The sequence below is a fragment of the Onychostoma macrolepis genome, chromosome 15 (assembly GCF_012432095.1).
Source record: "Onychostoma macrolepis isolate SWU-2019 chromosome 15, ASM1243209v1, whole genome shotgun sequence".
Taxonomy (NCBI): Eukaryota; Metazoa; Chordata; class Actinopteri; order Cypriniformes; family Cyprinidae; genus Onychostoma; species Onychostoma macrolepis.
The window spans coordinates 11,412,174-11,440,082 of record NC_081169.1 but is presented as its reverse complement, the minus strand read 5'-3'; the positions used below and the strand labels follow the sequence as shown (position 1 = coordinate 11,440,082).

Here is a 27,909-nt window from a genome sequence, read left to right as displayed (position 1 = left end):
AAAACAATTACCCATAGATGGAAATACAAAATTCTTTATTACAAAAATAGATTAATTACTGTAAATAAACAACTTTTTTAATGCTCACATTATTCAAGTTACCGTTAAAAAGTATATACCATATTGCATCGTGTAAGAAATAAATAAGGATCCCAATCACATACTTTAGATATAAAAAAATGAAAACAAACACAGAAATCTTGAATGTATTAACTTTCTTCTGTAAACTTCGAAGCAAATATTTTTGCAATTCTTCTAGTCTCTTCACTTCTCTGTGACGGAGGGATGCTTGGTCTTGATCGAGGCATTCTTCTATATAGATTTCCAGGATTTACAGTCTCCTAAAAGAATGAATTTTAATAGCCAAGTCATAACAGGCTTAAAAACAAATAAATAATTTTACAAATAAGAAAGCGTACCACAATTCATCAACTTTGTAGATTGTGCTTACAAGATAAAGATTAGTCATTATGGACCACATTTGAAAATGTAGTCACTCGTATCTTCTGAATAATACAAATAGACTAGGATAAGCCCAAAAAGTAGGTTTCCCCCCCCCCAAAAAAAAAAAAAACTAAAACAAAACAGGTGTAAAAGGAATATATATATGATCAACAGATCTGAGAGGAGGCTTCAGGACAGACTGACAGACATAAAAGACAAACAGACAGATAGATATATAGAACAATAGATTGGATTTTGGAGAGTATCCCCAAAATGGTGGAAGACGGTTACTCGAGGAGAAGAATTGTTGAATAAATTAGGTTGTTATTGTTTTCTTTGTGCACAAAACATTCTTGTAGCTTCATAAAATTACGGTTGAACCACTGATGTCACATGGACTATTTTACTGATGTCTACGTTTCTGGACCAGGGAACATTGCAGTTGTGTTGCTGTCAATGGAGGGTCAGAAAACTCTCAAATTTCATCAAAAATATCTTAATTTGTGTTCCGAAGATGAACAAAAGTCTTACGGGTTTGGAACGATATGAGGGTGAGTAATTAATAACAGAAATTTCATTTTTGAGTAAACTAAACCTTTAAAGGGTTACTCCACCCCAAAATGAAAATTTTGTCAATCACAAAACAAAAATAATGACTTTATTCAACGGTTCGTCTCCTCTGCGTCAGCGTAGAGCCAGTTTGGAGAGTATCCACTGAACGCAAACTGTGTAAGCTTTTCATTGTCAGCTGGGTTACACAGATGCGCTGCTTTCGTTCAAATCAAAGCGTAAACGCTGTAAACAGAGTTCGCGTTCAGTGGATACTCTCCAAAATGGCGCTACGCTGACACAGAGGAGAAGAACTGTTGAATAAAGTCATTATTTTGGTTATCTTTGCATACAAAAAGTATTCTCGTAGCTTCGTAAAGTTAGGGTTGAACCCCTGTTGTCACATGGATTATTTTACCGATCTCCTCGCTACGTTTCTGGACGTTGATCGTGTTAATTACATCTCTGTCTATGGAAGGGTCAGAGAGCATCAAAAATATCTTCATTTGTGCTTCCGAAAACGAACAAAGCTTTTACGGGTTTGGAATGACATGGGGGTAAGTGGTTGATGACAAAATGTTCATTTTGGGGTGGAGTAACCCTTTAAGCAGGGTTTCTGCAGGATTTTTAAGCTCAATTTTAAGACTTTTTATGACCTTTTTAAGACCTGCACAAATAAAATTAATACCATATGAGCAGGGTAGGGCAATGTCTATGGTAAACTATTAAACTGTAAAATGACTGTAAAAAGCATGATTTACAGTTCAGATATAAGTGTTCAGGAAAACAAAACGTTTTATAAAATGATACACTTCACATTTCAGCCTTTAACCTCTTAACTGTCACCGTCCACCCTGTGGGACGCCTACGTTTACTTCACTATTTTACAATTAAATCCTAATCTAATCATGACAAACTATATATCGTTGGAAAGGTCTAAGACTCCTAAATAGGTATTTTATTTAGGTATTTTTTGTAAAAAAATTATGTAGGAAAAGTAATAGATTAATTTATGACAAGAGTGCACCTGAAAAATCTACATCATAACAGGAGTTCTAACCTTTGTCACAGAAAGTCTTTTTTTTTGCCTTTTTCTCTATCACGCTTTAGAAATCATAAGAAATTATATTTCAGTTGAAAACTTAAAATCTCAAAATTCATCCTTTGAAACCCATTTTAAAATCAGACATTGCATTACCATGGAAATGGTACATCAAAATCACATTGGAAAATGTTTTCATTCATGAATTATAAAAAAATAAGTTTGGATAGTGCACTATCATGTCTGTGTTCAAAACTGTGAGTGACAGTTAAGGGGTTAAACCATTTTTTAAGAAAATGGATGAGTCAAAAATATTAATTACATTAATTTAAACAAGTATTAGCAATAAATTATTATATTAATTAAATAACATACAAACACATTTTACTGTTTAGATTTTTATAATGAATTATCTTCTTATTGACCCACCAGTTCACATTTACAGCTCTGCGTGTTTGCAAGGTAAAAACATGGGTCGATTTTCACATTGGTCTGAACAAAAAACCTAATGTTCCTGCAGTTCTAGGACCCTATTTTTTGGGACAGCGCTATCTACTCCAACAGAGGAGACCTGATTCAAACATTAAACAAACAAACAGATGCAAAGACTAGATCCATGGAAACTATTCATTTTTTATCTTTCCATCTTATTTTTAATGTAAGAGCTAGTGTGAACCATTTGAGGGGAGTCAGCAATCTCCATTTAGCCTTTTAGCTGTGCAAAACAGTTCATTGTGATGCTGGATGTTGTAAATTAGTATTTGTATTCAAATTATTTTACATTTATTGAAGTACTAATAATCACACCAATTTGTACCGCAAGTGTTTTACCATTTACTGCACTTTAAGTTTGTCATACATCAGACATGAAGCGCCATGCTAATGAACTGAAGTCTCTTACAGACACAAGTCTTTCTTTCCAAGAAAACTGAATTTAAAACCAGAATATATAGAATATATTGAAATAAATTAGGTTAAATATTTCAAGAGGGTTACCAACGGGTATGTTTAGGGTTAGGAGTTGGTTAGGACGATAATTAAGTGTATACAATTAAACAACTACATAATTCCTTAAAAAAATAATAATATACAGAATTGAATAGCAAGTGCTATAAAATAGTATGAGCCACTAATATTTGGTCATTTAGCAGATGCTTTTATCCAAAGCGACTTATAAATGAGGACAATGGAAGCAATCAAAATCAACAAAAGAGCAATGGTATGCAAGTGCTATAACAAGTCTCAGTTAGCTTAATGCAGTACACATAGCAAGGTTTTTTTTTTTTTTTTTTTTTTTAAAGAATAGAATTAGAATAGAGAGTGCTCGAGTTAGAGGGTCAAATAAAGATGGAAGAGATGTGTTTTTAGCCGATTCTTGAAGATGGCTAAGTACTCAGCTGCTGGGATTGAGTTGGGCAGGTCATTCCACCAGGAAGGAACAGTTAATGTAAAAGTCTGTGAAAGTGATTTTGTGCCTCTTTGGGATAGTACAATAAAGCGACGTTCACTTGCAGAACGTAAGCTTCTAGAGGCACATAAGTCTGAAGTAATTAATTTAGGTAAAGGGTGCAGAGCCAGTGGTCGTAGCTATTGGTAGCCAGTGCAAATTGATAAACAGAGGTGTGATGTTCTTCATTCTTTCTTACATTATTTTTGGCTCATTAAAATTAATCTTGCTGCATGTTCTGGATTAATTGTAAAGGTTTGATAAAACTGACATAATACATACATACAAAAATAAATAAATAAAATAATAAAAAAAAAAAAATAATAATAATAATAATAATAATAATATATATATATATATATATATAGGGTCCTAGAAATCGGTTCTGAAACTACAGCCTCTGGTATTGCATGAATACACTACTCACAACAACAGCCTTATTGAACATGCGCATTCATTCTCTGCCAGCAGGAGGCGCTTTCGAACGGTTTCCGCGGTAACAGCAGAACACAAAGCAGCACCAGACTTTGAAACGTGCTGCGCTCATATTTATTTATAGCTTTTTGAAGTTTAATTGTCACATTAAGCTGCATCGTGATTCTGGTCTGTACCCAAATTTAAGACCTCTTGAAATCATAATTAAGACTTTCTTGTACAATTTAAGACTTTTTATGACCTTAAATTTGATAAAGTAAATTTAAGACATTTTAAGACTTTTTAAGGACCCGCGGAAACCCTGTTTAAGGTCGGGTAGAATCTGCCATCCCTGACCCAGTTTATTTGCTGGCTTCCATGGCTGCAATAGGCTGAGACCAAAACAAAAACAGCCATTCTGACAGAACGGAATGCACATATCAAGGGCTGTACCATTGTTTTTTGGAGAAATGAGTATGTGAACTTAGCATGTTTCCTAAATATCTGCAAACATATTACAGTATTTTTACACTTTAGTACAGTGTTAGTCAAAAAATATATAAAATAAATACACTGTAAAAAAATGACCGTGATTTTAACGGTAAAAAACTTTGAAAAAGCTACGGTAAAAACCTGTTAAATGGTTAACGGTAAGACATTTCAGACAATTTTACGGTGAAATACCGCTTTTGGAAGTGAAAAAGAATGTAAAATTTACAGGGGAAAACCGTAAATTAACATTCCCAGAATTCCCTGCATTGCATTTAAAATTTTGTTTGAATTTGATGTTTTTTCTTTGAAATAACTAGGTTTCTTAGTTTTTTCTTATCAGTTATGTTTATAAGTGTTGTATGTTACATCTAATGTTGTTAAATTAATGGTTTATTGCATATTTCAGTTTAATGAGTCTCACCGTGATGGTGTTTTGTGTTTGTGTGAATGGCACTGTGCGCTTTCTATATATGTTATTATTTAAAATCCGCTTGTGATGGGCTTTGGTTCATAATGTGACTTTCTCATCACCACCTGCATTTGGTGGTTATCAGTGTAATACAAAGGTACAAAACAGTTAATGAAATTAAGGTATTTAACTGTAAATTTAAGTTAAAACCGTAAAACCTAAAATGTTGCTACCGTATATTTTACGGTAGAATTCTGGCAACCACAGCTGCCGGTTTTAGAATTTTTTTTTACAGTGTAAATAAATAAATACACACATACATACCACATACATACAGCACCTTTGACTTTTTCAAGATTACCAAACAGTAGCAGCAGCTTTCTTATAGTTAAAAAAAAAAAAGGGAGAGTACTCACAGATTCAGCTGTTGCCGATGGAAAGACAGGTGCCATCCTCAAAGCCCTCATGGATGCCTCCAGATGGTGAGCCGACAGGAAGAAATTTGGAATCTCTACAGATTCCAAACTGCACAGGAGTGTTTAGATAAAAATAACCCAGATATCTTTTAATAAAAGCAGAAGTTTAAAACACTTGTACCACTGACTTCCGTTTATAATGGATGTCAATGGGGAAAGTGTCAAAAGTTTTTGTTGTTGGTTTTTACAAACTGAGGCAGATGAAGATATTTTTTGTGTGGTAATCAACAGCATGCCACATATGCTGTCAAAAGAACTAGAGAAAAAAATTGACATTTTTGTGTCAGACAAAGCTTGGAAGGATACGGTTTTGCTGTTCTCTCATCACTTTTATCATCTGTTTCAGAACCAGACTCTGCAGAGGGAGGCAAGTTTGGGCTCTCATCGCTTCCTTCAGGCCCACTATTACTTTGTTCATAATCTTCCACCTCACTAATACTAGAAAGAGCACCATCTCTATCCAGACCATCTGGAGAAGGCTGCTGTTCCCGATAATCTGTGGCAATAGCACCGTCACTCCTACATGTATCAAGATCAGTTTCAGATATTTCACAGATATCTGAATCAGAATCAACATCAACTTGTGATTCTGCAGTCAGTGACTGCTGGTTAAAGTCTGGAAGAATTTCTCTGCTGTTTCTTTCCTCCCCTTGAGTGTGGATGGTGTCGTCATGAGCGTGATGCTGCACTGACTCCAGACTCTCCAGAGATCCTATATCTGGGTCAGACAGTAGGCTGGTCCAAGGGCTGGTTCTGTCTGTGACTGAGGTGACCTCATTGAGAGTTCGGGGCTGTATTAAAGTTTCCTCAAAGTCTTCATGCTCATCCTCGTCTTTTTCCTCTTCATTAGATGAGAGATCGCTGAAGCTGTGGTGGAGCTTTTCATTTTCAGCAGCAGCTGGTGACTGTCTGATCTCTGCAGGAGCAGGAGAGCTGATGAGCGAGACTTCATCTTCATCCTCCGACATCATGTCTGATTCTTTATGAAAGTGTGGCTCTATCTCACAGCTATCAAACTCTGACAATATCAGCTGATCAACTCCAGATGTTAAGCGCTCCTCAACCACATCAAGAGCAGCAGAGCTTTTATGGCTAGTTGTCACTTCTTCTGTCTGATGTTCACTTAAGCCTGATTTAAAATAAATAAAAAATTAAAAATGCCTTAAAATAAACAGGAAATCACACTAACGGATAACAACTGACTCACCTTTTATGATGTTATTGACCTCTCCCACCAGCTGACTGGACTTCAGTAGCAGATGTGTGGTGTCCGTCTCTGAGTCTCTGTGCTCGTCCAGCCTGGAGGTTCCTCTCAGCTCACTCAGCTTTGGGAATGCTGGAGTGGACAACTTTCGGCTGAAATACCTTTGAATATCATCCAGCTCACTGAGGTTTTTCCTAAAAATGTAACAAAAAAAATTCCATTAACAAATCAAAAATGAAAGCCAAAGTGGAATGATTTGTCAGTCCACATAAATACCTAAATCTAAAACAAACAAACAAACAAATAAGATCAGATTGTGTTAGATCCATTACATATTTGTAAACATCTGAATTAGTGCTGTCAAACGATTAATCACCTCCAAAATAAAAGTTTTTGTTTACAAAATATGAGTGTGTACTGTGTATATTTATTATGTATATATAAATACAAACACGTGCATGTATATATTTAAGAAAAATATGTTGTTATATATATATATATATATATATATATATATATATATATATATATATATATATATATATATATATATATATATATATATATATAAATAAAATATAATAAAATAAATATTAATGTGTATACATGTAAATATTTTCAAAATATATACTGTATGTGTGTGTATTTATATATACACATAATAAATAAACAGTATGCATGCATATATTATGTAAACAAACTTATTTTGGATGCGATTAATTGCGATTAGTAGTTTGACAGCACTAATCTAAATCTACAAATGCACTACTGTTCGAAAGTTTGGGGCTGATTTTTAATGTTTTTGTTAGAAGTCTTTTATGCTCACCAAGGCTGCATTTATTTAATCAGAAATACAGTTAAAACAATAACATTGTGTAATATTAATACAACTTAAAATCTTTTCAAATGTAATTTACTGCTGTGATGGCAAAGCTGAATTTTCAGCATCATTACTCCAGTCTTAAGTGTCACATGATAGTTCAGAAATCATTTAAATAGGCTGATTTGCTGCTTAAGAAACATTTCTTATTGATATCAATGTTGAAAACACTTTTACTGCTGATATTTTTTGTGGAAACTGTGATAGATGACTATTATTTTTATTATTATTTGAAGCAAATCTTTTGTAACATTATAAATGTCATTACTGTCACTTTTGTTAAGCAACAGTATTTGCATATACAGAACTTGGATTACAGGTAGAACATATTGGGAATATATATTTGGAATACATGTGACGAATATATAAACTGATATTTGGATCTCATATGGAATCTGATCATTATCTGATATCTGATGTAGGGCTGTGCAATTAATCGCATGCATTTACATTTACATTTACATTTACATTTATGCATTTAGCAGACGCTTTTATCCAAAGCGACTTACATTGCATTCAAGTTACAGTTTTTACATTTTTATCAGCTCTTGCTTTCCCTGGGAATCGAACCCATGATCTTGGCGTTGCTAGCGCCACGCTCTACTATTTGAGCTACAGGAAATGCGATTGTCATTCGCATATTGTCACTAAAATATGTTCTGTGATTAGTAGTAAATTAGTAGTAAATCTCCTTTACGTGCTTTCAGATGGAGCGGCATTTAATACAGAGCCGTAGATCACTGACAAGCTATGCAATATCGCGTTCATAATTGAAGGCGATTCATCTGCGATTATAAATGCGATATTGCGTAGCTTGCACAGTGACATCTTAATCTTTCATCTAAGAAGCAGAAGACAGTGTGAGTACCTGAGGGCAGAGAAGAGTGCTGAACTGGATGGGTGGGAATCTCCAGTTACGGAGGACTGGGACGCTTTCTCTTCCTCATGCAAACTCTGATGGAACATTCTTATGTTGTCCATGTGCTCATCGTGGCGATCCGTCACACTGGATCTGAACACACATCCCCACGGTTATTACTTCAGACAGTAAATCTGACAATAAGGCAGCTTTTCTATATAATTTTCCCTAAATAGATACCTGTCAGAGAGCAGTCTTTCAAACTGTTCAGGAGGTGTGCTGATCCTCTGCTCTGAGAATCGACTGATGTGGCTGGGGAAGCTGCAGTACGTAGCTGTCGTTTGATAGCAAAGTGGAAGTGCGCTAAAGAGAGCCTGCAAAAAACACATTATCATCACCACGTGTGACAACTCTGTAGACATTATTAGGTGAAAATAACTGGATATACGTTTTTATACGCTACCAGCCAAAAGTTTGGAATAATTAAGTTTTTTTTTTATGTTTTGGAAAGAAATCTCTCATGCTCACTAATCTTGCACTTATTTGATCAAAAACACAGTACAAACTGTAATATTCTGAAATATTATTGCAATTTAAAATAACTGGTTTTATTTGAATATATTTTAAAATGTGCTAATTCTCATGATGGCAAAGCTGAATTTTCTGTATCATTACTCCAGTCTTCATTGTCACATGATCCTTCAGAAATCATTGATATGCTGATTTGCTGCTCAGTTCTGTCTGCGTAATATTTTTGTGGAAATCAGGATACATATTTTCAGAATACTTCAGTTCTTTTGAATGGTAGCATATGGTTTCCAAAAAATAGTGCACAACAAAACCTTTTCAACATTGAAAATAATAAGAAAGGTTTATCTGTAAATAGCTTACACTTGAGTCTGAAGCAGCGGCTTCGTGGGCAGCCAGTCTTTGTGCCCGGAGTTCCTGTACTGCCTTCAGAGGAGACACAGACACCTTCAGCTGCCCCTGACACTGCCCGCTGAAATCAGCGATGTTATACCAGCCACAAACTGACTGAAATCCTGACAGAAGTGGTGACAGGTCAACAGACACGAATCCAATCACCCGCTCAACCTCTGCAAAGGAAAACATATTGCAAAACTAGTATTAATATACTCAAATATAGTGCTAGGGAGTCGTGAATGATTGCTATGCCATTACCTCCTTTATGCCAAACTTTGAAAACCAAGGACTGCTGGGGATCCAAAAGCAGCTCCTTCGACAGTCTGAAAACAAAAAACAGCCAGGAGTTTAACATGGGCCCTGTTTCCACCTTGTATTAAAGGGTTACTCCACCCCAAAATGAAAACTTTGTCATTAATCACCCCCATGTCGTTCCAAACCCGTAAAAGCTTCGTTCGTCTTCGGAACACAATTTAAGATATTTTGGATAAAAACCGGGAGACTTGTGACTGTCCCATTGACTGCCAAGTAAATTACACTGTCGAGGCACAGAAAAGTATGAAAAGCATCGTCAGAATAGCCCATCTGCCATCAGTGGTTCAATCTGAACTTTATGAAGCGACGAGAACACTTTTTCTGTGCAAAGAAAACAAAACAACGACTTTATTCAACAATTTGTTTCCTCTGGTTCAGAGTAGGGCCATTTTGGAGAATATCCTCTGAACTTAAGCAGGGTTCTGTCAGGACCACTATCGTCAAAAGATAAGATACTTAGCATAAAGTTTTGGTTTGGCGGTATGGTTCTGTTCTGTCCAAAAAACTCCCTGTCCATCCATGCAGCCTGTCATGAATGAGCAGGGAGAGCAACAATAATAACCCCCCTAGGGTAAACAAAACAGAACAAGCAGATATCATTAATGTACTTAATGATATTTAGTGTATTTAAGTCTGATTCAGCAGGAATATCAGAAAGACAAGTCCTGACTGCGAAAGGAGGAGTTGGGGATGGAGGAGGGTGATTTGCTCCTGAGCAAGCGGAAAAGGCTGCTGATTGATACGGAATAGAGTTTATAGGAATGCCGCGATAGGTGTTGTATTCCTATAGGTAGATACGATCAGCTGAGAATCAGCTGATGCAAGCTTGACTCACATGACCTGACAGAACTAACGCTAACGCTTCATTTCTGTCAGGACCACTATCGTCAAAAGATAGATACTTAGCATAAAGTTTTGGTTTGGCGGTATGGTTCTGTTCTGTGCAAAAAACTCCCTGCCCATCCATGCAGCCTGTCATGAATGAGCAGGGAGAGCAACAATAATAACCCCCCCCAACACAAACGATAGGCCCGAACCCCCCGACACAACGATAGGCCAGAACCGCCCAAACCACAACTGATGGCATTCTGAAAGAAGCATATGCTTCTGAAATAGCAGAGACTGGGGCAGCAGCCCCTTACGGAGAAGGCAGTGAAGGGGTGCTCTTCTTTACAAGCAGCTAAGAAGAGCAGCAAGCCCCTTACCGGAAGAGAGTAGCAGTGAAGGGGTGCTCTTCTTAATAAGCAGCTAAGAAGAGCAGCAAGCCCTTTTATGCAATACCTGAAAAAGATGCAGAAAAATTGACAGCTAATTGACTTACTAAAATTGGCAGCCTAATTTGCAGCAAACACACGTACTGCAGCCATAGAAGCGAGCAATGAACGGTTCAGAGAGATCGCATATTCTACCTTGCCTAAAGCTTCAGCATCCATTTAAAAACTCTATAGAAACAGCATATAATAACTCAAAATCAACTCATCAGTTTACAGGTTGTCGTCTCCCATTGACATTGTGCTCGTTATGTTACGTGTCTTCAATCTGACAACCCATGTGAGTAAAGACAGAAATCCTTACCAATGCACTTGATAGCTTGCAACAAGCATGTTGCTTGCTTAATCACAGCATGTTGCAGTAGTCAGAGAAACTTAGCAGTCCCAATAACTAGATGAGCCATAAGCAGAAAGCATATTTCGAGAACAATCAGATGGCCTAAACAACAGGTTAAATATTAGCTTCTTGCTGTTGCAAATTTACCAAGTACCAGTACTTGCAGTTCAACCAATAGCTTAAAGAAACAAGCAGGTCTAGCAACAAACATGATACTGAGCACTAGATAAGCCCTAAAAGCAAGCAAAATCCCAATACCCTAACAGCTTTAAAGCAAAGACCTTCTGAAATAGCGTAGACTGCGGCAGCATGCCCTTTAAGAAGAAGAGAAGCAGCGAAGGGGTGCTCTTCTTTAATCAGCAGCTAAGAAGAGCAGCATGCCCTTTTAATGCAGTACAGCATATGGTCAATACCCGACGTTTAGGCAACAGCATGTTACCCTTATCCAGATAATGGTTAGCATTAATAACCTTTGGTAGCAAAATCTACATACTGCCCGTTAAGTATCAAGCACGTTAGAGGTACACTGATTAACGCAACAGCAGATCAAATAGAAATAAAAATAGGATAAGTTTAATGAAACAGAATTCCCAATACTAGATGAGTCTTAAGCAGCAACCTGTTTCATATCAGACAGCCTTAAACAACATATTAAAAACAAGCCTCGCTGTGGTAGGTTTACTGGGTAATGTTACCAGCGTGACAAAATACAACCAATGAGCCTAAAGCAACAGCATGCCTAGCAAACAAACATGTTACTGAACATGTCACATTAGCACAACTTCAGCGATGAATTGCGGGCATTGCAGGCAAAGAGTCTATGTGAATGATATATCGTTATGAGAAGCAGTGCTTGCTCAGGTCACTTCCGATTCTATCAGCTTATATCAATTGCAGTGAATTCGCGTTAAGTTCACAACTTGTTGAATCTGGTGAGAACTCGCCGTCTGATTTGATCCTGAGCAAGCGGAAAAAGCTACTGATTGATACGGAATAGAGCTTATAGGAATGCCGCGATAGGTGTTGTATTCCTATAGGTAGATACGATCAGCTGAGAATCAGCTGATGCAAGCCTGACTCACGCGACCTGCCAGAACTAACGCTAACGCTTAATTAAGCTCTTCTGTGTCAGCCGCGCAACAAGGATTCGTCTTCTACGTTTGTTTACGCTTTGATTTGAATGAAATGGCAGTCAATAGGACAGTCACAAGCCTCCCGGTTTTCATCCAAAATATCTTAAATTGTGTTCCGAAGACAAGCTAAGCTTTTTTACGGGTTTGGAAGGGCATGGGGGTAAGTGATTAATGACAAAATTTTCATTTTGGGGTGGAGTATCCCTTTAAGAAGCATACGCGCATGACCACTTCCACCTGGTCTTTACATGCATCTCCTGTGACCACTTGTGTTCGGATTTCATCGAGACCCTTCCCTCTTTTGTTTAATTTGTCACAATTTCACTTTCTGTGAAAAGGGCCTGTGGGAAAAGTATGAGGAATGTCAAATGGGTTTACCTGCATTCTTGCTGGTGGTCCCACACGGGGCAGTCACTGTCTTTGATCAGTGCTGTGGTCACTGTTCCCGGGGCATCGGCGGTGGCGTAAGAAACACAGCAACTAGGCAATCCTCCACTGCGCTCAGCGAGAGGACAACCTGAGGATGGCAACAGTGTTAAAACATCATAAACACAAGGTACTTGCAAACGAAAATGAAGTAAAATCAGTAATCCCTGTGGTTGTTTTACCCTTCAGGCTCAGATGCATGGCTCTGTCCACAGTTATGTTGGCTATGAAGGTGTCTTCATTGTTGATTTCTTTGGATGGTGGAGCATCAGTGTTCATGGTTGATTTGATCAGCTGTTTGCTGGGGGATTGAGATGGTCTTGACAGCACTGTGGTGGGGAGGCCTCCATCCTCCTCTTCTTCTACTGAGCTGTTGAGCTCCTCGGTGGCTTGAGGCTCATGTGTTACAGAGTCTGTTGTGACAGTGATATGGACTCTGAGAGCAGCGCCACTCAGGTTTACAGCAGAGCGCTTGAACAAAGGATACACACCTACCATGAGAGAGAAACATGTGTTAGTCAGGAACAATACCAAAATGTTTCCAAAATATTATGTTAAATATGAGCAGAGGACACATCATTGGAAAGTAGGATTTTCCTAGCACTTCTGAGATCTACCAAAAATGGGGTTCAAAATAGGGATTGAATTAAAAAAAGAAAAAATTAAATCAAATTTCTGTTCTTCAACTAAATCAATGGCAATGAAAGGAAGTGCTTAACCTTCAGAAATAAGAGACCTCAAACTAAACTATACATGTTTTATTTTACATTTATTTGATACACAGTTAGCAGTTTTTTCAACCCTATTACCAAATATTTTTCTATAAATAAAGTCTTAATAGATTTAAAAAAAACAAAACACCAGGATGGGCCTTTAAAGGCAAGTTTGGCTCCAAATATTGATTAGTAATTATATAAACTTTAAATTGAATTAAATTAAATTTCCTATAAATTAAAAGGAAAATATTTGCTTATTTATTTTTTTAACAATAACATTGGTAATGATGAATGCATTTAACCTCAGTTTATAAAAACTAGGAAAATATACACTTTAAATATCATTTAAATGGTCTGTAACAAAAATACATGTAACTGTAACAAAAATGCTTTTGAACTTTCTATTAATCAAAGAATCCATCAGCAAATCAGCATATTAGAATGATTTCTGAAGGATCATGTGACACTGAAGACTGCAGTAATGATGCTGAAAATTCAGCTTTGCTATCACAGAATTACATTACAATACATCCAAATAGAAAACAGCTGTTTTGAACTATAAAAATATTTCACAATATTACTATTTTTTACTGTATTTTGGATAAAATAAAACATGCAGCCTTGGCGAGGATAAAAAACTTTTCAAAAACATAAAAAAAAAAAAAAGAAAAAGAAATCCATACTTACCAAGTCCATACTTTTGAATGGTAGTATATATAGAGTATTTACTTGTCTTGCAATATTCCATTTAATAAGTGTGAAATTATCATGTGGTAACAGTGTTGCTGCATAATGATTTTTATAACGATTATATAATAGGCCAGCATAATATTATATAAAAATAAAAAGCAAAAGTGCACAAATAGCCCATTCACAGATTAATAAAGAGAGCAAATATCTACCGCTGATTGTTTGATGGTGCTTCAAGGTCCCAGCAAGAGCAGAGAGATCCACAAAAGCAGAGCCCACCAGACGGTCAGCGTTATGAGGCCGGACTCTCTTCTCCTTCCCAAAGGCCACCCACACCTGCACCTCCAGCCTCTCCTCCCTCAGGTACCAGCGCAGGGGTTGAGTCCTCCTCAGCACCACGCTTCTGCTCCCCTGAAATGCCACCGTGGCTAAACCTTCTTCTCCTTCACTCTCGTCTGGAACGGGATGTCTAAGTTCAGAGCAGAAGGTCTGCTGGTTGTAGAGTTTGTATCTGTAGTAGCAGTAGGTGGAACGCTGTAAGTCTTCATGTCCAGGCAGCAGCAGGCAATGGATGGGCAGCCACGCTCTAGGCATGGAAAGTGATAATGCCAGAGACTTTGCGCTTTCTTCCAAAGTATCTTCATCCTCTATATTTGCCTCATCTTCACTGTCTTGCCCCACGTCCCATCCCAGTCCACGGGCTGAACTGATGACTCGCTCTCTATCTGCATGATGGGAAAAACTGATGGAGACTTCAAGCCCTCCTGCTGAGGTCAGACTGTGAGATGAAGTTGGGCTCTGAGGTAGAGAGACACTGTACCAGCCAGATATGCCTTTAAAAAAATAATAATTTATAAACAATTGTTATATTTCTATTAATTTTAAACACTTTCATACCACAAATAAATAAATAAATAAAACTAAATACCAAAACATAGCCAAATAGAAGACAAAAGTTTTTTTAATCGTTAAAATGTAAAAAAGTCAATAAATTACGGAATTCAATTTTCATATATATATATATAACTAACTAACTAACTAACTAACTCATATATATATACACACTGCCGCTCAAAAGTTTGGGATCAGCAAGATTTTTAATATTTTTTAAGGGAGTCTCTTCTGCTCATCAAGGCTGTATTTATTCGATCAAAAATACAGAAAAAAACAGTAATATTGTGAAATCTTATTGCAATTTCTAATATTGGTTTCCTATTTTAATATACTTTAAAATAGAATTTATTTCTGTGATGCAGCGCTGAATTTTGAGCATCATTACTCCAGTGTCACATGATTCTTCAGAAATCATTCTAATATGCTGATTTATTGTGAGTGTTGAAATTGTTGTGCTGCTTAATATTGTTTTTTTTGGAACATTTGATACTTTTTTCTTTGATGAATACAAAGTTAAAAAGAGCAGCATTTGTTCAAAACAGAAATATTTTCTAACAATATAAGTCTTTACTATGACTTTTTATTCATTTAACATCCCTCCTGAATAAAAGCATTAATTTCTTAAAAATATAATAATGTATTGATCCCAAACTTTTGAATAGCACTGTATATTGTAACACAAAATGTCTTTTTTAAATATATGCTGTTTTTATCTTTTTATTAATCAGAGAATCCTGAAAACAATATCACAGGTCCCAAAACAATATGAAGCAGCACAACGGTTTCCAACATTGCTTATAAATCAGAATATTAGAATGATTTCTGAAGGATCATGTGACACTGAAGACTGGAGTAATGAAGCTGAAAATTCAGCTTTGATCACAGGAATAAATTATATTTTAAAGTATATTAAAATAGAAAACTGTAATTTTTAAATTGCAATATTTAACAAAATAACAGTTTTTTTTTTTTTTTTGTATTTTTGATCAAATAGATACAGCCTTGATGAGCAGAAGAAACTTCTTTAAAAAACATAAAAAAATCTTACTGATCTTAAACTTTTGAGCGGCAGTGTATGTGTATGTGTGTGTGTGTATATATATATATATATATGTGTGTGTGTATGCATGTATGTATGTATGTGTGTATGCATGTATGTATGTATATACAGTATATAATACATATATACACACACATAAAAAGAATAAATCAAACTAAAATTTTACCTCCAATCAAAATTCAAATATCAACCAGTTGTTTTAAATTGTATATATTGTTGTTTTATTTATTTATTTATTTATATATATATATATATATATTTATTAACAAACATATTTCCATTAACAAAAATATTTCCAAGTAAAACAGACAAGTTTTTAAATTCTAAAAAGTAAATATTGTACAAATAAATAAATAATAGTAATACTATATTATATATCAATTAACAAAAATTAAATAAATTAAAAATTAAATCCTATTAATATTCAAGACTTTCATACCACTTCTTTTATAAATCAGATCTGCAAGTCTAATTTTCACAGTGCCCAAGACAGTGTCCTTCGATCTTGTTGTATCAGCCACTACAATGAGATAAAACAAAACACGCGTTATATAGTGTTTATAATGCTGGAATTAAGTGATAATACTAATAATTAACAACTAAATATTAAATGATACTAAACAGTAAGTGTAAAGACATAAAAATACACAAAAAAAGTAAAAAAAACTGACTTGCATTAAAAATGTGCCTGAAAATGAACAGTAAACAGGTAAAATATCCTTTTCAAACAGAACTAAAAATAAAATAAAATTATAATAATCTGAACCACTTATGTAATATAATAATACTGAATCAGCAGACAAAACTTAATCTACCCACTCATTAAAAGCCATTTTTTATTCCTTACAACACAGATCTACACCTACACACATTTTTAGATCTTTTGCACGATGGGATTATGCAATGAAGGGCTGCATGTTTTTGTCATTTGTAAACCAAAGATATCCAAACATCCTTAACAGAAGTGTGTCATGTAAAAAAAATTGAAATCTCCACACATCTGTCTACCTTTCCAATTTGGGTAACTCACTTTTGCGTGTGTCTCTGTTGTAAATGGTGAAGACGGCCACTGCCTCCTGCAGGAGTTCAGCCAGACTGACGCTCTCCCCGCTGTCTCTCTGCACCAGCAGGTTACAGCAGAACTCGGTGTGATGTTCAAACTCTGGGCAGAAACTCCTGGCCGCCACACGTGTGCTTCGAACCTCACTGTCCGGCAGGAAGGACAAATGCATGGTGATGAAGGAGTTGAGCCCCACTTCAGAGTAATACAGCAGTGAGCTGTCTGTATCTGCAAGAGCTCTGAGAAAAAAAAGATGGTGCCAAAATTATACTCCATGTAATGTTAAATCAATTTAATCAAGCTGTTGGGGTAATTGGTTAAAAGCTAAAGGCAGATTGACTCACTTGGCTGCAGCTTGTAGCCCGGCTGCTCTGTGCACCTGCACAACCAGCATCACTCTGCGGGACGGCACAACCCCCCTCTTCACTCCCACACTCCTCATTGGTCGAGACTTGTACTGAACGCTCACTTCAAGCAGCCCTGCAGGTAAGCACAGATAAAAACAGGTTTTACTTTATTACATTTGTTTCAAATCCATATAACACTATATATGTTATCTGCAGTTTTAAGATAATTAGATATGCAACTACCAGGGGGCTGAGGCTGTGTGTCAACAGGTCGGTCGGTTCTTGGTACCAGAGGAAGGGAGAAAAGTTGCACATCGGTTTGACCCTGTTTCTGCATGGTTACCATGGCACACAGTTTGGACATGGGCAGCAGTCCTCTGGCTACTAGCTGATCTCTAACATTCGGATAATAATACCTGCAAATGTTTCAACAGGCTTGTAAATAAGTCATATTTTCCAAATAAATATTTTTTTAAAATTTACAAAATTAAACTAAATTATTACTAAATACAAGAAATGTTTTTAAATTCTACATATGTAAAAAATAAATTACAGAATTAAATAATAAAAATGTTACCAAATAAAAGCAACATGTTTTTAAAAGCTAAAATGTAAAAATAAATACATTAATAAAATGAAATAACATAAAATACTGCTAAAATAAAATAATGATTTTATCATTTAAACATAAAAAGCAAATAAATAAAAATTCATTAAAATATTTCCAAATAAAAGAGCCAAATAAGTATAAATAAAATAGTCAAAGAACATGCTTTTAAATGCTCAAATGTTAAAAAATAAAGAATATTGCCAAAAAAAGATGCAAAAGTACATGTGCAAATGTAAACAGCACATAAACATAAAACAGACATGCTTTTTAATACTAGTGTAAAAATAAATAAATAAAACAAACAAACAAAAATAAATAAATAAAATATTGCCAAGAACATGCTTTTACATGCTAAAAAATAAAATATAGCCAAAAAGAAACATTTTTAAATGCTAAAATGTAAATGAATAAATAAAATAGACATGCTTTTAATGCTACAATGTAAAAACAAAACATTGCCAACCATAAAATACACATTTTAAAGGCTAAAATGTAAATAAATAAATAATTGCCAAAAACATGCTTTTACATGCTAAAAAAAAAGAATGAATAAAGAAACACATTTTAAATGCAAAATAAACATGTATTAAATACTAAATGTAAAAAGCAACTAACTAAAAATAAATAAATACAATGTATCTTTTATTTGATAATATTTCTAAGTACTGAAATATAATTAAAAAATAATATACATAATAATATACATAAATAAATTTAAATGAAATTATTGCCACATAAAAAAATATATTTTAAATGCTAAAATGTAATAAATAAAATTCAGGACTAAATTACAATTTCTACATTTACTGTACCTGCACCAAACCTCAAACTGCACCCCTCCTCCGTTCCTCATCCCTTGACTGGCCAGTGAGCTCAGCAGGATTCTTTGCACTGGGACGTCAGGAGGAGCCAGCAGGACATGAGTCTCATTATGTCCAAACACAGGGTCAGGCACACAGAGAGTGGTCTCAGTGCGGTAGGCCTTGAGCTCCACATCTGTGGAACAGAGCGTTGGTTGAGCTGAACAGAAAAAAACAACAAAAAAAAAGACTTCTAATACAGTCAGCAAGAAAACAGCTTACTGCTCTCAACCACATGTGGGTCCGTGTCTTCTCTCGACTCATTTTGTGCAGGGAAGGAGTACTGGATGTAACAGTCAGCTTCTCCCCACACTGTGGACTGCAGAGGCGTCAGACCCTTTACTCGCTCTACTCGAACCATGAAGACATGCTCACGCAGAACATCCACAGTGGTACTGGCCTACAAAAACATCAATTTACAAACAAATTAAGCTTCATTCTTTAAGCACAAGCTGTTTTTGGGAGTTTTAAAGTGAACTAGCCTTGGTTTCTACATGTGGCCGATGGTCTAACATGTGTGCTGGTCGAGGCAGTGGTGATACGTGGGCCAGCTCGTCATCCCTCACTCGCTGCAGTGCCGTGATCTGCTGTGCTAGACCCATTGCTAGACACACCCTGAGGTTTCCACGAGTGCTGCCGCTGAACACATCAACCACAGGCATAAAACTGTCCACTCCAACCACTGGATACTGAGACTGCAAGAGCAGCTCTGTGATCTTGGGGTCTCTGGAGACAAAGTAAAAAGAAAATAAAATTGTTAAATACATGTTCCAGTTTTATTTTACTATTCTTTGATTTACTATTAGAGTACTTAATGTTTTTAATTACTTTTATTTTTATTTCAGTTTAATTTTTACATTTTTATTTATTAATTTTAGTTTAAGTTTCAGTCATTGTTATGCATTTTACATATATATTTATGTAGCTTTAATGTATATTTTGTTCCATTTTAGTAGTTCAAGTTAAGTAAAACTTAAACTTTTTTTTATTTTAGTTAGTTGCCAAGGCAACATTTTAATTTTCTGTTTCAGTTTTTCAATCTAATATTTGCCCTCAACCCTACAAAGAATAAGCAGTTTGGAAAATGGATGGATATAATATTTAAATTTTATCTTATTTTAGATTTACCGTATTTCAATTAATAAAAGCACTTTTTAATAGTTTTAGACTTATTTAATGATAACTACACTGATATATTTGATATAAAGTAATTCATTAAATAGTGTTAGTATTAATATAAAGATTATATTAATATTAATACACATTACTAATATAATGTTAATATTATTACATATTGTTGCTATTATTATATTCATTTTACTATTATATAATAATTTTTTATAACAATAAATATTTATTTCTATGCATATTTTACATATTTATTTTAATAAGAAATGCATAATAATAAATAAAATATTATACTGCAACTACAAAAATACCACAAAATTAATATGCTGCACATAGAGTTACTAATGTTATATTTATTCTATAACATACACATATACATACAATATGTTGATAGAAAGACAGACAGGCAGACGGACAGATAGATAGACCTACCTGAAGGACATGTAGAACTGGTGAAGAGGAAGTTTTACCAAACCAAGAAGTTTATCATGGTCTGAACTACTGGCCCTTAACCAAACTTCAATGACCATCATGTTGTTCTTCATTCTCTCCAACAGTTTGCTGGTCAGTGTGACTGGAGCCACCTATATCATATTAGAAATTAGATTAAAAATAAATATGTAAAATTAAACTGTATTGTGGGAACCATGACGATTTCCACCACAGAATTATATGGGTAAAGCTTGTGAACTTTCCTCGATTCTTTATTTAGCACCAACCTGAATAAAGCCGAATGATGGATGTTTTTGACCCCAGCTCACTGTCGATCGAGCAGTTTCATCGGATCCGAGGAGCTTACAGTTCAAGTAGACGTTGGGCTGCATGGGCACACAGTTAAAATCTTTCCCATCGGGCACCATCAGCAACATATGAAGCAAAATCTCAGTCTCCTCCACTTCCTGCTGCAGAGGCTCATGAAGAGAGCTCTGGTATCTGACACGTGGTGATGTGGATCGTGATCTGGTTGGAGGGATCAGGATACTCTGGACTTGATGAACACTTGCACTAGGAGACGGGTCTCTCCTGTGGTCAGTCACACATAATCCCTTTGGACCATCATGCTCTTCAGTCAAACGGGAAGAAAGAGGTCTTGCTGGACTCAGCATTCGTTTTGCAGGTCTCTTTTTGATGGAGAAATCATTTTTGTCTGCTGCTAATTCAAATGAAACCTTAAAAAACATAAGGGACAAAGAATGAATCACTTAGATCAATAAAATCTCCCAAATTTGGTTCTTATGATCGACTCTTTACCTTCAGAGGACCAACTGCTTGTTTATCAGTGTTTCCATCCGGTCTCTGAACAGGAAGGGCAGCAGAAATGCTCAACGATTCACTCTGCATCAGGGAGCTCAGAGGAAACATTGCTGATCCAATGGGAACGGGCTAAACAACAAATGAGAAGATCAGGCCTCTAACAGATAAAACCAAAAGAGCCTTTATTTTTAAGGTTTGTTTCATTTTGTGATTGGCACACACTGCACTTACTGTCTTTTGAAGGCTATTTCTGGAGTAGATCTTGAATGTGACGTTCACCTCCCACCATTGTTTAATAGACGACCTACTGAACCTCACTGGAAACAAACTTTGGTGCTGAAACGTCACGACTGAAACAAAAATGAATCACCAGATTATTACACTACTTCTGGTTTCTCGTAGTTCTCATTTGTTAAAGTTCTCTAAAACAAATGTACTCACCACCCTCTGTTACTTTACTAGAGACAACTTTTGTAATCTCTGAAGGTACACGTTGAACATCCTCAAACCCAGCAGAGACCAGTGGAAAGAGGTACTCTACGATATAAAAGCTAGACAAACAAAATATTTACATCAGTTTAGTTTTTAAAAATGGACACTATCTTCTAGCCACCACCATCTATGAATATTTTTAGATGTGAAATATCGTACCATTTCTTTGTGGTGAGGGGGCGAGGTGGTCTTCCTTTTTTAGAGAGACTTCTTGAAATGCTCTCAGTGGAAACTTTTAACTCACTGATGGTGACCCTGGCAACACGAATATCTCCAAGCAAAGCTATTTTATCCATGCTAAGCCCAGAGAAATCATCTCCCGCTTCTGAATGCTGCACATCTTCAGAATCGAGCCTTGTGTGAAAGATGGAGTGAAGACATTTACATATATGTTTTTTATTTATTTATAAAGTTCTGATTTTTAATGTATTTATCTTAAGTGAATGAGTTTTGAGCATCTCTTCTTGCATTAGTGTAACTGACTGGGTATTTTTAGTTGGCCTTGTGTGTACTGGCTTCTCTGCTGGATCTTTCTTTTGATGCTTCTCTTCCAAATACTCATCTGATATCTAAAAAAAAAAGGAAAAAATGATTTACAAAGTTAAATGTTTAAGGAAACTAAACTACATATAACAGTTTGCTGTGTTACACTGTATGACTTACAGGAGCTTTATAGAAGAGGTTCTCCAGAAGACTCTGATCATACTGAGGGTCGTTGAGCTCACTGTCCATGAGCACACTACTGTGATCAGAAAGAGAATCTGGGAAAGAACCCTCTCCATCCCAGAACTGCAGCACAGATCCATTAACACTGAGGAACAGAGCCATTACAAACATTAAAGCATACAGTTTGCAAACACAGACAAAATAATTCTTCTCACTCTAAAAGTTTCCCACATTTCCATCAAGTATTTATGAGCAAAGTTCCATTTCCTTCACTTAATCTAAAGCAATCAGTAGCCTTGACTACCTTCCCAGCAGCAGATCCACAGCCATGTCCTCTGTGTTGACTCTACTCTGACTGGGTTCTTCGAGGTCCTGAACAGGATGTTGGTGCTCTGCTTGAAGGATGTTCTCCAGAAACTGTCCTGACGAGGGCCTGGCTGGCCTTTAGGAGGCAGATGATGTTTAACACTATTTATAATCATCAACATTCTGCCATTTCATCTGTCTATTTTGACCCCTCATAAGTATGTGAAAGAATAAGTAGAGTTCATACAAGGCATCAGTGTTGTCTTTGGAGAGAGGCAGGGGAATGTCCTTCAGAGGAACATCTGACTCCACATCAGATTTTAAGGCTGAAACCACCATGGCATTTCTCAGTTTGCTGCCACGTTCCAGAAGAACTGGAAAAATACAAAAAACACAAGTAATAAAATAATAATGAAAATAAGTAAACTATATAATGGACAATAAGTAAAGAATGAATAAACATTTGGCATATGCATCACTAAATCATGTTACATGAGTGTAAAGAGCTGTCTGGTCTTTTTGTCTACAGATCTGCAAACAGAACTTCCACAATGGCCTCAACCATCTCTAACGAAAAATGTGCAATTTGTATAGTGCTGTACTGACACAGTATAAGGTTTTAAAACTGACAGAATTAACTGAAGTTTAAAAAGAACTCAAGATCAATCAGCAGAATTTGGCAATATTCAGATTGTGATTGACAGACAGTTCTTAGAAATCATCTGTGACCAAAGTATTTTAGCCAAAATGTTGCTGTGTTCAACAGTAAAGACAATATAACGAATTCAGTAAAGTTAATGAGGTTTACCTGACAAAAGGTCAACAGGTGCGTGGCTATTTGCTGAAAGAGTTCGGGCGGTAGCAGGTTTAGGTTTTCCAGTAGAAGAATCTGGTATGACGTTATTGTTTTCTTGAAAATACAAGTAATCCTTCCCTCTAAAACAAGAATATTGGACAAAAACAATGTTTTATTGTTGATGCTTATTGAATTAAAATGAAAAATCTTAGAACTTAAACAAAATTTAAAACTAAAATAACTGAAGTTACAGTACTAAAATTACTAAAATGAAAAATATTTAAAATTAAGTAAAGCTAAATATAAATATTAAAAAATACAAATGACATAAGCACATAACTTCACTAAAACTTATATATATATATATATATATATATATATATATATATATATATACACACACACACACACACATATATACAGTATATATACACATACAGTATATATATTTTTATAAATAATACTAAAGTAACACTAGGGAAGAACTATGAACATAGAACTACTTAAGTTTTCACCTAAAACAAAAATTTTAATAAGACTACTTATATAAGACATTTTATCCAAAATCTTTAGTATTTTATTTTAACTTGTCTGTTCATTGACCACAGTCAAGTCTGCAACTAATTACAAGATCAGTCATAAGGATGAGTGTTGTGAACTGAAGGCTCTAATGACAGTTTGTTTCACATTATTCATTCAACACTCAAAGCATCCAAAACACAAAAACAAACCTAGGCGTGTGGCCAGAGCTGCTGCCAGCTGTCTCCTTCACACTCGGGAGAACCTGATCCAGGGATGAATGTACAGGCATGTTCTGGTCAGTTGTTACTCCAGGAGCCTGTGCGTCGAGGCTCATATCAGTCGTGGGTACTGAACTACTGCTGTCATATCCCTCTGTTAACGCTTCCAGAGCAAGTGTGACCTACGGTACATGTGAAACAACACATAATTAACCCTTGTGCTGTGCTCAAAATCCTTTATCTAATTCATAATAATTACGGCAATGTTCTCTCACAAAAAAAGGGGGTGCATTAGCTCAGATAAGTCCTATGATCACTCAGTTCCAAAACGAAATACAAAAACACAGTGCTAATTGAAAGAAAATAAGATGACAAAAAGATTGAATACAATATTTGGTGATAATACAGCATTATGAGAGATTTATAAGCACATTTTTGCAGGTAATTTTGATTTTGCCCGGGAACACCATAAATGTAACAAGGTGGAGAAAAATACTCAAAAAAGTAGAAAAATTATACAGTTATTTTTGGGAAGTTGCTATACCCTGTGTGCAGTAAGTCTGATTCAATGCGATAACATTAGCTAAGGTTTTCGAAAAAGAAATTCCTCTCTGGCTCGAAATGAACAGAATACAGTTAAACTGAGAACCTAAAAAACATATTCACAAGTAAATTTGATCAGCTGAATAAATGTTAACTCTGCTTAGCATCTCACCCACCTGTAGCTCTCCAAGTTTTTCTGATGACGGGAAACAAGAGTGAAATATCCATTTATGGAGTGAGACAAAGAAAGCCGGGCAATCCCAGGGATTTGAGCTCGAGCTATAGGCAAATGATCAACCTTTGTAAGCACATCCAGCAACAATGAGCCCATGTCTACAGATCTGCAAACAGAACTTCCACAATGGCCTCAACCATCTCTAACGAAAAATGTGCAATTTGTATAGTGCTGTACTGACACAGTATAAGGTTTTAAAACTGACAGAATTAACTGAAGTTTAAAAGAACTCAAGATCAATCAGCAGAATTTGGCAATATTCAGATTGTGATTGACAGACAGTTCTTAGAAATCATCTGTGACCAAAGTATTTTAGCCAAAATGTTGCTGTGTTCAACAGTAAAGACAATATAATGAATTCAGTAAAGTTAATGAGGTTTACCTGACAAAAGGTCAACAGGTGCGTGGCTATTTGCTGAAAGAGTTCGGGCGGTAGCAGGTTTAGGTTTTCCAGTAGAAGAATCTGGTATGACGTTATTGTTTTCTTGAAAATACAAGTAATCCTTCCCTCTAAAACAAGAATATTGGACAAAAACAATGTTTTATTGTTGATGCTTATTGAATTAAAATGAAAAATCTTAGAACTTAAACAAAATTTAAAACTAAAATAACTGAAGTTACAGTACTAAAATTACTAAAATGAAAAAATATTTAAAATTAAGTAAAGCTAAATATAAATATTAAAAAAATACAAATGACATAAGCACATAACTTCACTAAAACTTATATATATATATATATATATACACACACACACACACACATATATACAGTATATATACACATACAGTATATATATTTTTATAAATAATACTAAAGTAACACTAGGGAAGAACTATGAACATAGAACTACTTAAAGTTTTCACCTAAAACAAAAATTTTAATAAGACTACTTATATAAGACATTTTATCCAAAATCTTTAGTATTTTATTTTAACTTGTCTGTTCATTGACCACAGTCAAGTCTGCAACTAATTACAAGATCAGTCATAAGGATGAGTGTTGTGAACTGAAGGCTCTAATGACAGTTTGTTTCACATTATTCATTCAACACTCAAAGCATCCAAAACACAAAAACAAACCTAGGCGTGTGGCCAGAGCTGCTGCCAGCTGTCTCCTTCACACTCGGGAGAGCCTGATCCAGGGATGAATGTACAGGCATGTTCTGGTCAGTTGTTACTCCAGGAGCCTGTGCGTCGAGGCTCATATCAGTCGTGGGTACTGAACTACTGCTGTCATATCCCTCTGTTAACGCTTCCAGAGCAAGTGTGACCTACGGTACATGTGAAACAACACATAATTAACCCTTGTGCTGTGCTCAAAATCCTTTATCTAATTCATAATAATTACGGCAATGTTCTCTCACAAAAAAAGGGGGTGCATTAGCTCAGATAAGTCCTATGATCACTCAGTTCCAAAACGAAATACAAAACACAGTGCTAATTGAAAGAAAATAAGATGACAAAAAGATTGAATACAATATTTGGTGATAATACAGCATTATGAGAGATTTATAAGCACATTTTTGCAGGTAATTTTGATTTTGCCCGGGAACACCATAAATGTAACAAGGTGGAGAAAAATACTCAAAAAAGTAGAAAAATTATACAGTTATTTTTGGGAAGTTGCTATACCCTGTGTGCAGTAAGTCTGATTCCAATGCGATAACATTAGCTAAGGTTTTCGAAAAAAAGAAATTCCTCTCTGGCTCGAAATGAACAGAATACAGTTAAACTGAGAACCTAAAAAACATATTCACAAGTAAATTTGATCAGCTGAATAAATGTTAACTCTGCTTAGCATCTCACCCACCTGTAGCTCTCCAAGTTTTTCTGATGACGGGGAAACAAGAGTGAAATATCCATTTATGGAGTGAGACAAAGAAAGCCGGGCAATCCCAGGGATTTGAGCTCGAGCTATAGGCAAATGATCAACCTTTGTAAGCACATCCAGCAACAATGAGCCCATATCTGTGAACAAAGACATATTATATTCAGTTATGCATCACATGAATAAATTCAGGGCTTCTGCGGGTTCAACAAAGACAAATATAAGACTTTTTAAAACCCGCTAAAACCCTGAAATCCATACATACAGTATGTAAGGTTAAATATGCCTCTCTAGAAAGGAATTGCCAATAATCAGCCATCAACTATATAGCGATCAAGTCTAACCTGTCAAATAAGAAGTCAGCTGTTTGGGTCCACATCGAACTGGAAAGCGGGCTGTCAATTTGACCCCTTTCTGTTCAACATATCCATCTCTAGGCCTGAAGAAGGTGCCATTGGAAGATTCTCCCCACCATCTGAGCCTGATCAGAGTCACAGGAGGAGGTCTGGTGATGGTCCACAGCACTTTACTCACGGTCACTCTCAGAAAACATCTCAGCTGACCCTCCACCAGAGGAGGAATACTGGTGGATGGAGACACATCACTGAGCACTGCAGAATGTGTACAATAAGAAAGACATGAGATCAAACAGCGTTTCCTAACTTTCAACACTTGGAATACAGCTGTTTGATTTTTCACCTAATAATCCAAGCGCAGCCAACAACAATTTAGCATTAGTCTTCGCCTCGGCTGGCTCAAAATGCAGTGAGCCCTAAAATGCTTTCTAGGTAACGTGAGGAAGATTACTATTTAGACGCAGGTTTTGTCCTCGCAAAGGTTACGAGATTTTATATCTCTTTAAAAGACTCTCGGTTTTGCGACAAATACAACCTCCAAACAAATGTAACTTACCTCTTTTTCTGTTGCTTACACCCTTTGAGGGTTTCACCTTTTTATTCTTCATCCCTCACATCGGGAGTGTACTAAATAATGTTATTAATGAATCAAAGCTATCATACTTTGTTGACAGTTGCATTAACAAACATAATACCGCTGAGCA

At 35.7% G+C, this 27,909-nt stretch overlaps 1 protein-coding gene across 1 annotated transcript; it reads right to left on the bottom strand.

Moving 5' to 3' along the window:
* Positions 1 to 18: 18 nt before the first annotated feature.
* Positions 19 to 27,909, bottom strand: c2cd3 (C2 domain containing 3 centriole elongation regulator). Its single transcript, XM_058745255.1, has 33 exons — positions 27,762 to 27,909; positions 27,194 to 27,460; positions 26,832 to 26,989; positions 26,102 to 26,292; positions 25,402 to 25,529; positions 22,953 to 23,079; positions 22,704 to 22,841; positions 22,397 to 22,544; positions 22,217 to 22,302; positions 21,893 to 22,087; positions 21,683 to 21,792; positions 21,473 to 21,591; positions 21,239 to 21,370; positions 20,707 to 21,156; positions 20,420 to 20,571; positions 19,342 to 19,585; positions 19,082 to 19,259; positions 18,812 to 18,995; positions 17,633 to 17,805; positions 17,387 to 17,522; positions 17,013 to 17,281; positions 16,422 to 16,502; positions 14,241 to 14,861; positions 12,805 to 13,113; positions 12,575 to 12,713; positions 9,399 to 9,463; positions 9,108 to 9,313; positions 8,457 to 8,590; positions 8,226 to 8,369; positions 6,481 to 6,671; positions 5,580 to 6,402; positions 5,214 to 5,322; positions 19 to 341 (listed from the first exon to the last, which is right to left on the bottom strand). Exons 1-33 carry the CDS (start codon positions 27,811 to 27,813, stop codon positions 210 to 212), a joined length of 6,591 nt encoding a protein of 2,196 aa, XP_058601238.1. The 5' UTR covers positions 27,814 to 27,909; the 3' UTR covers positions 19 to 209.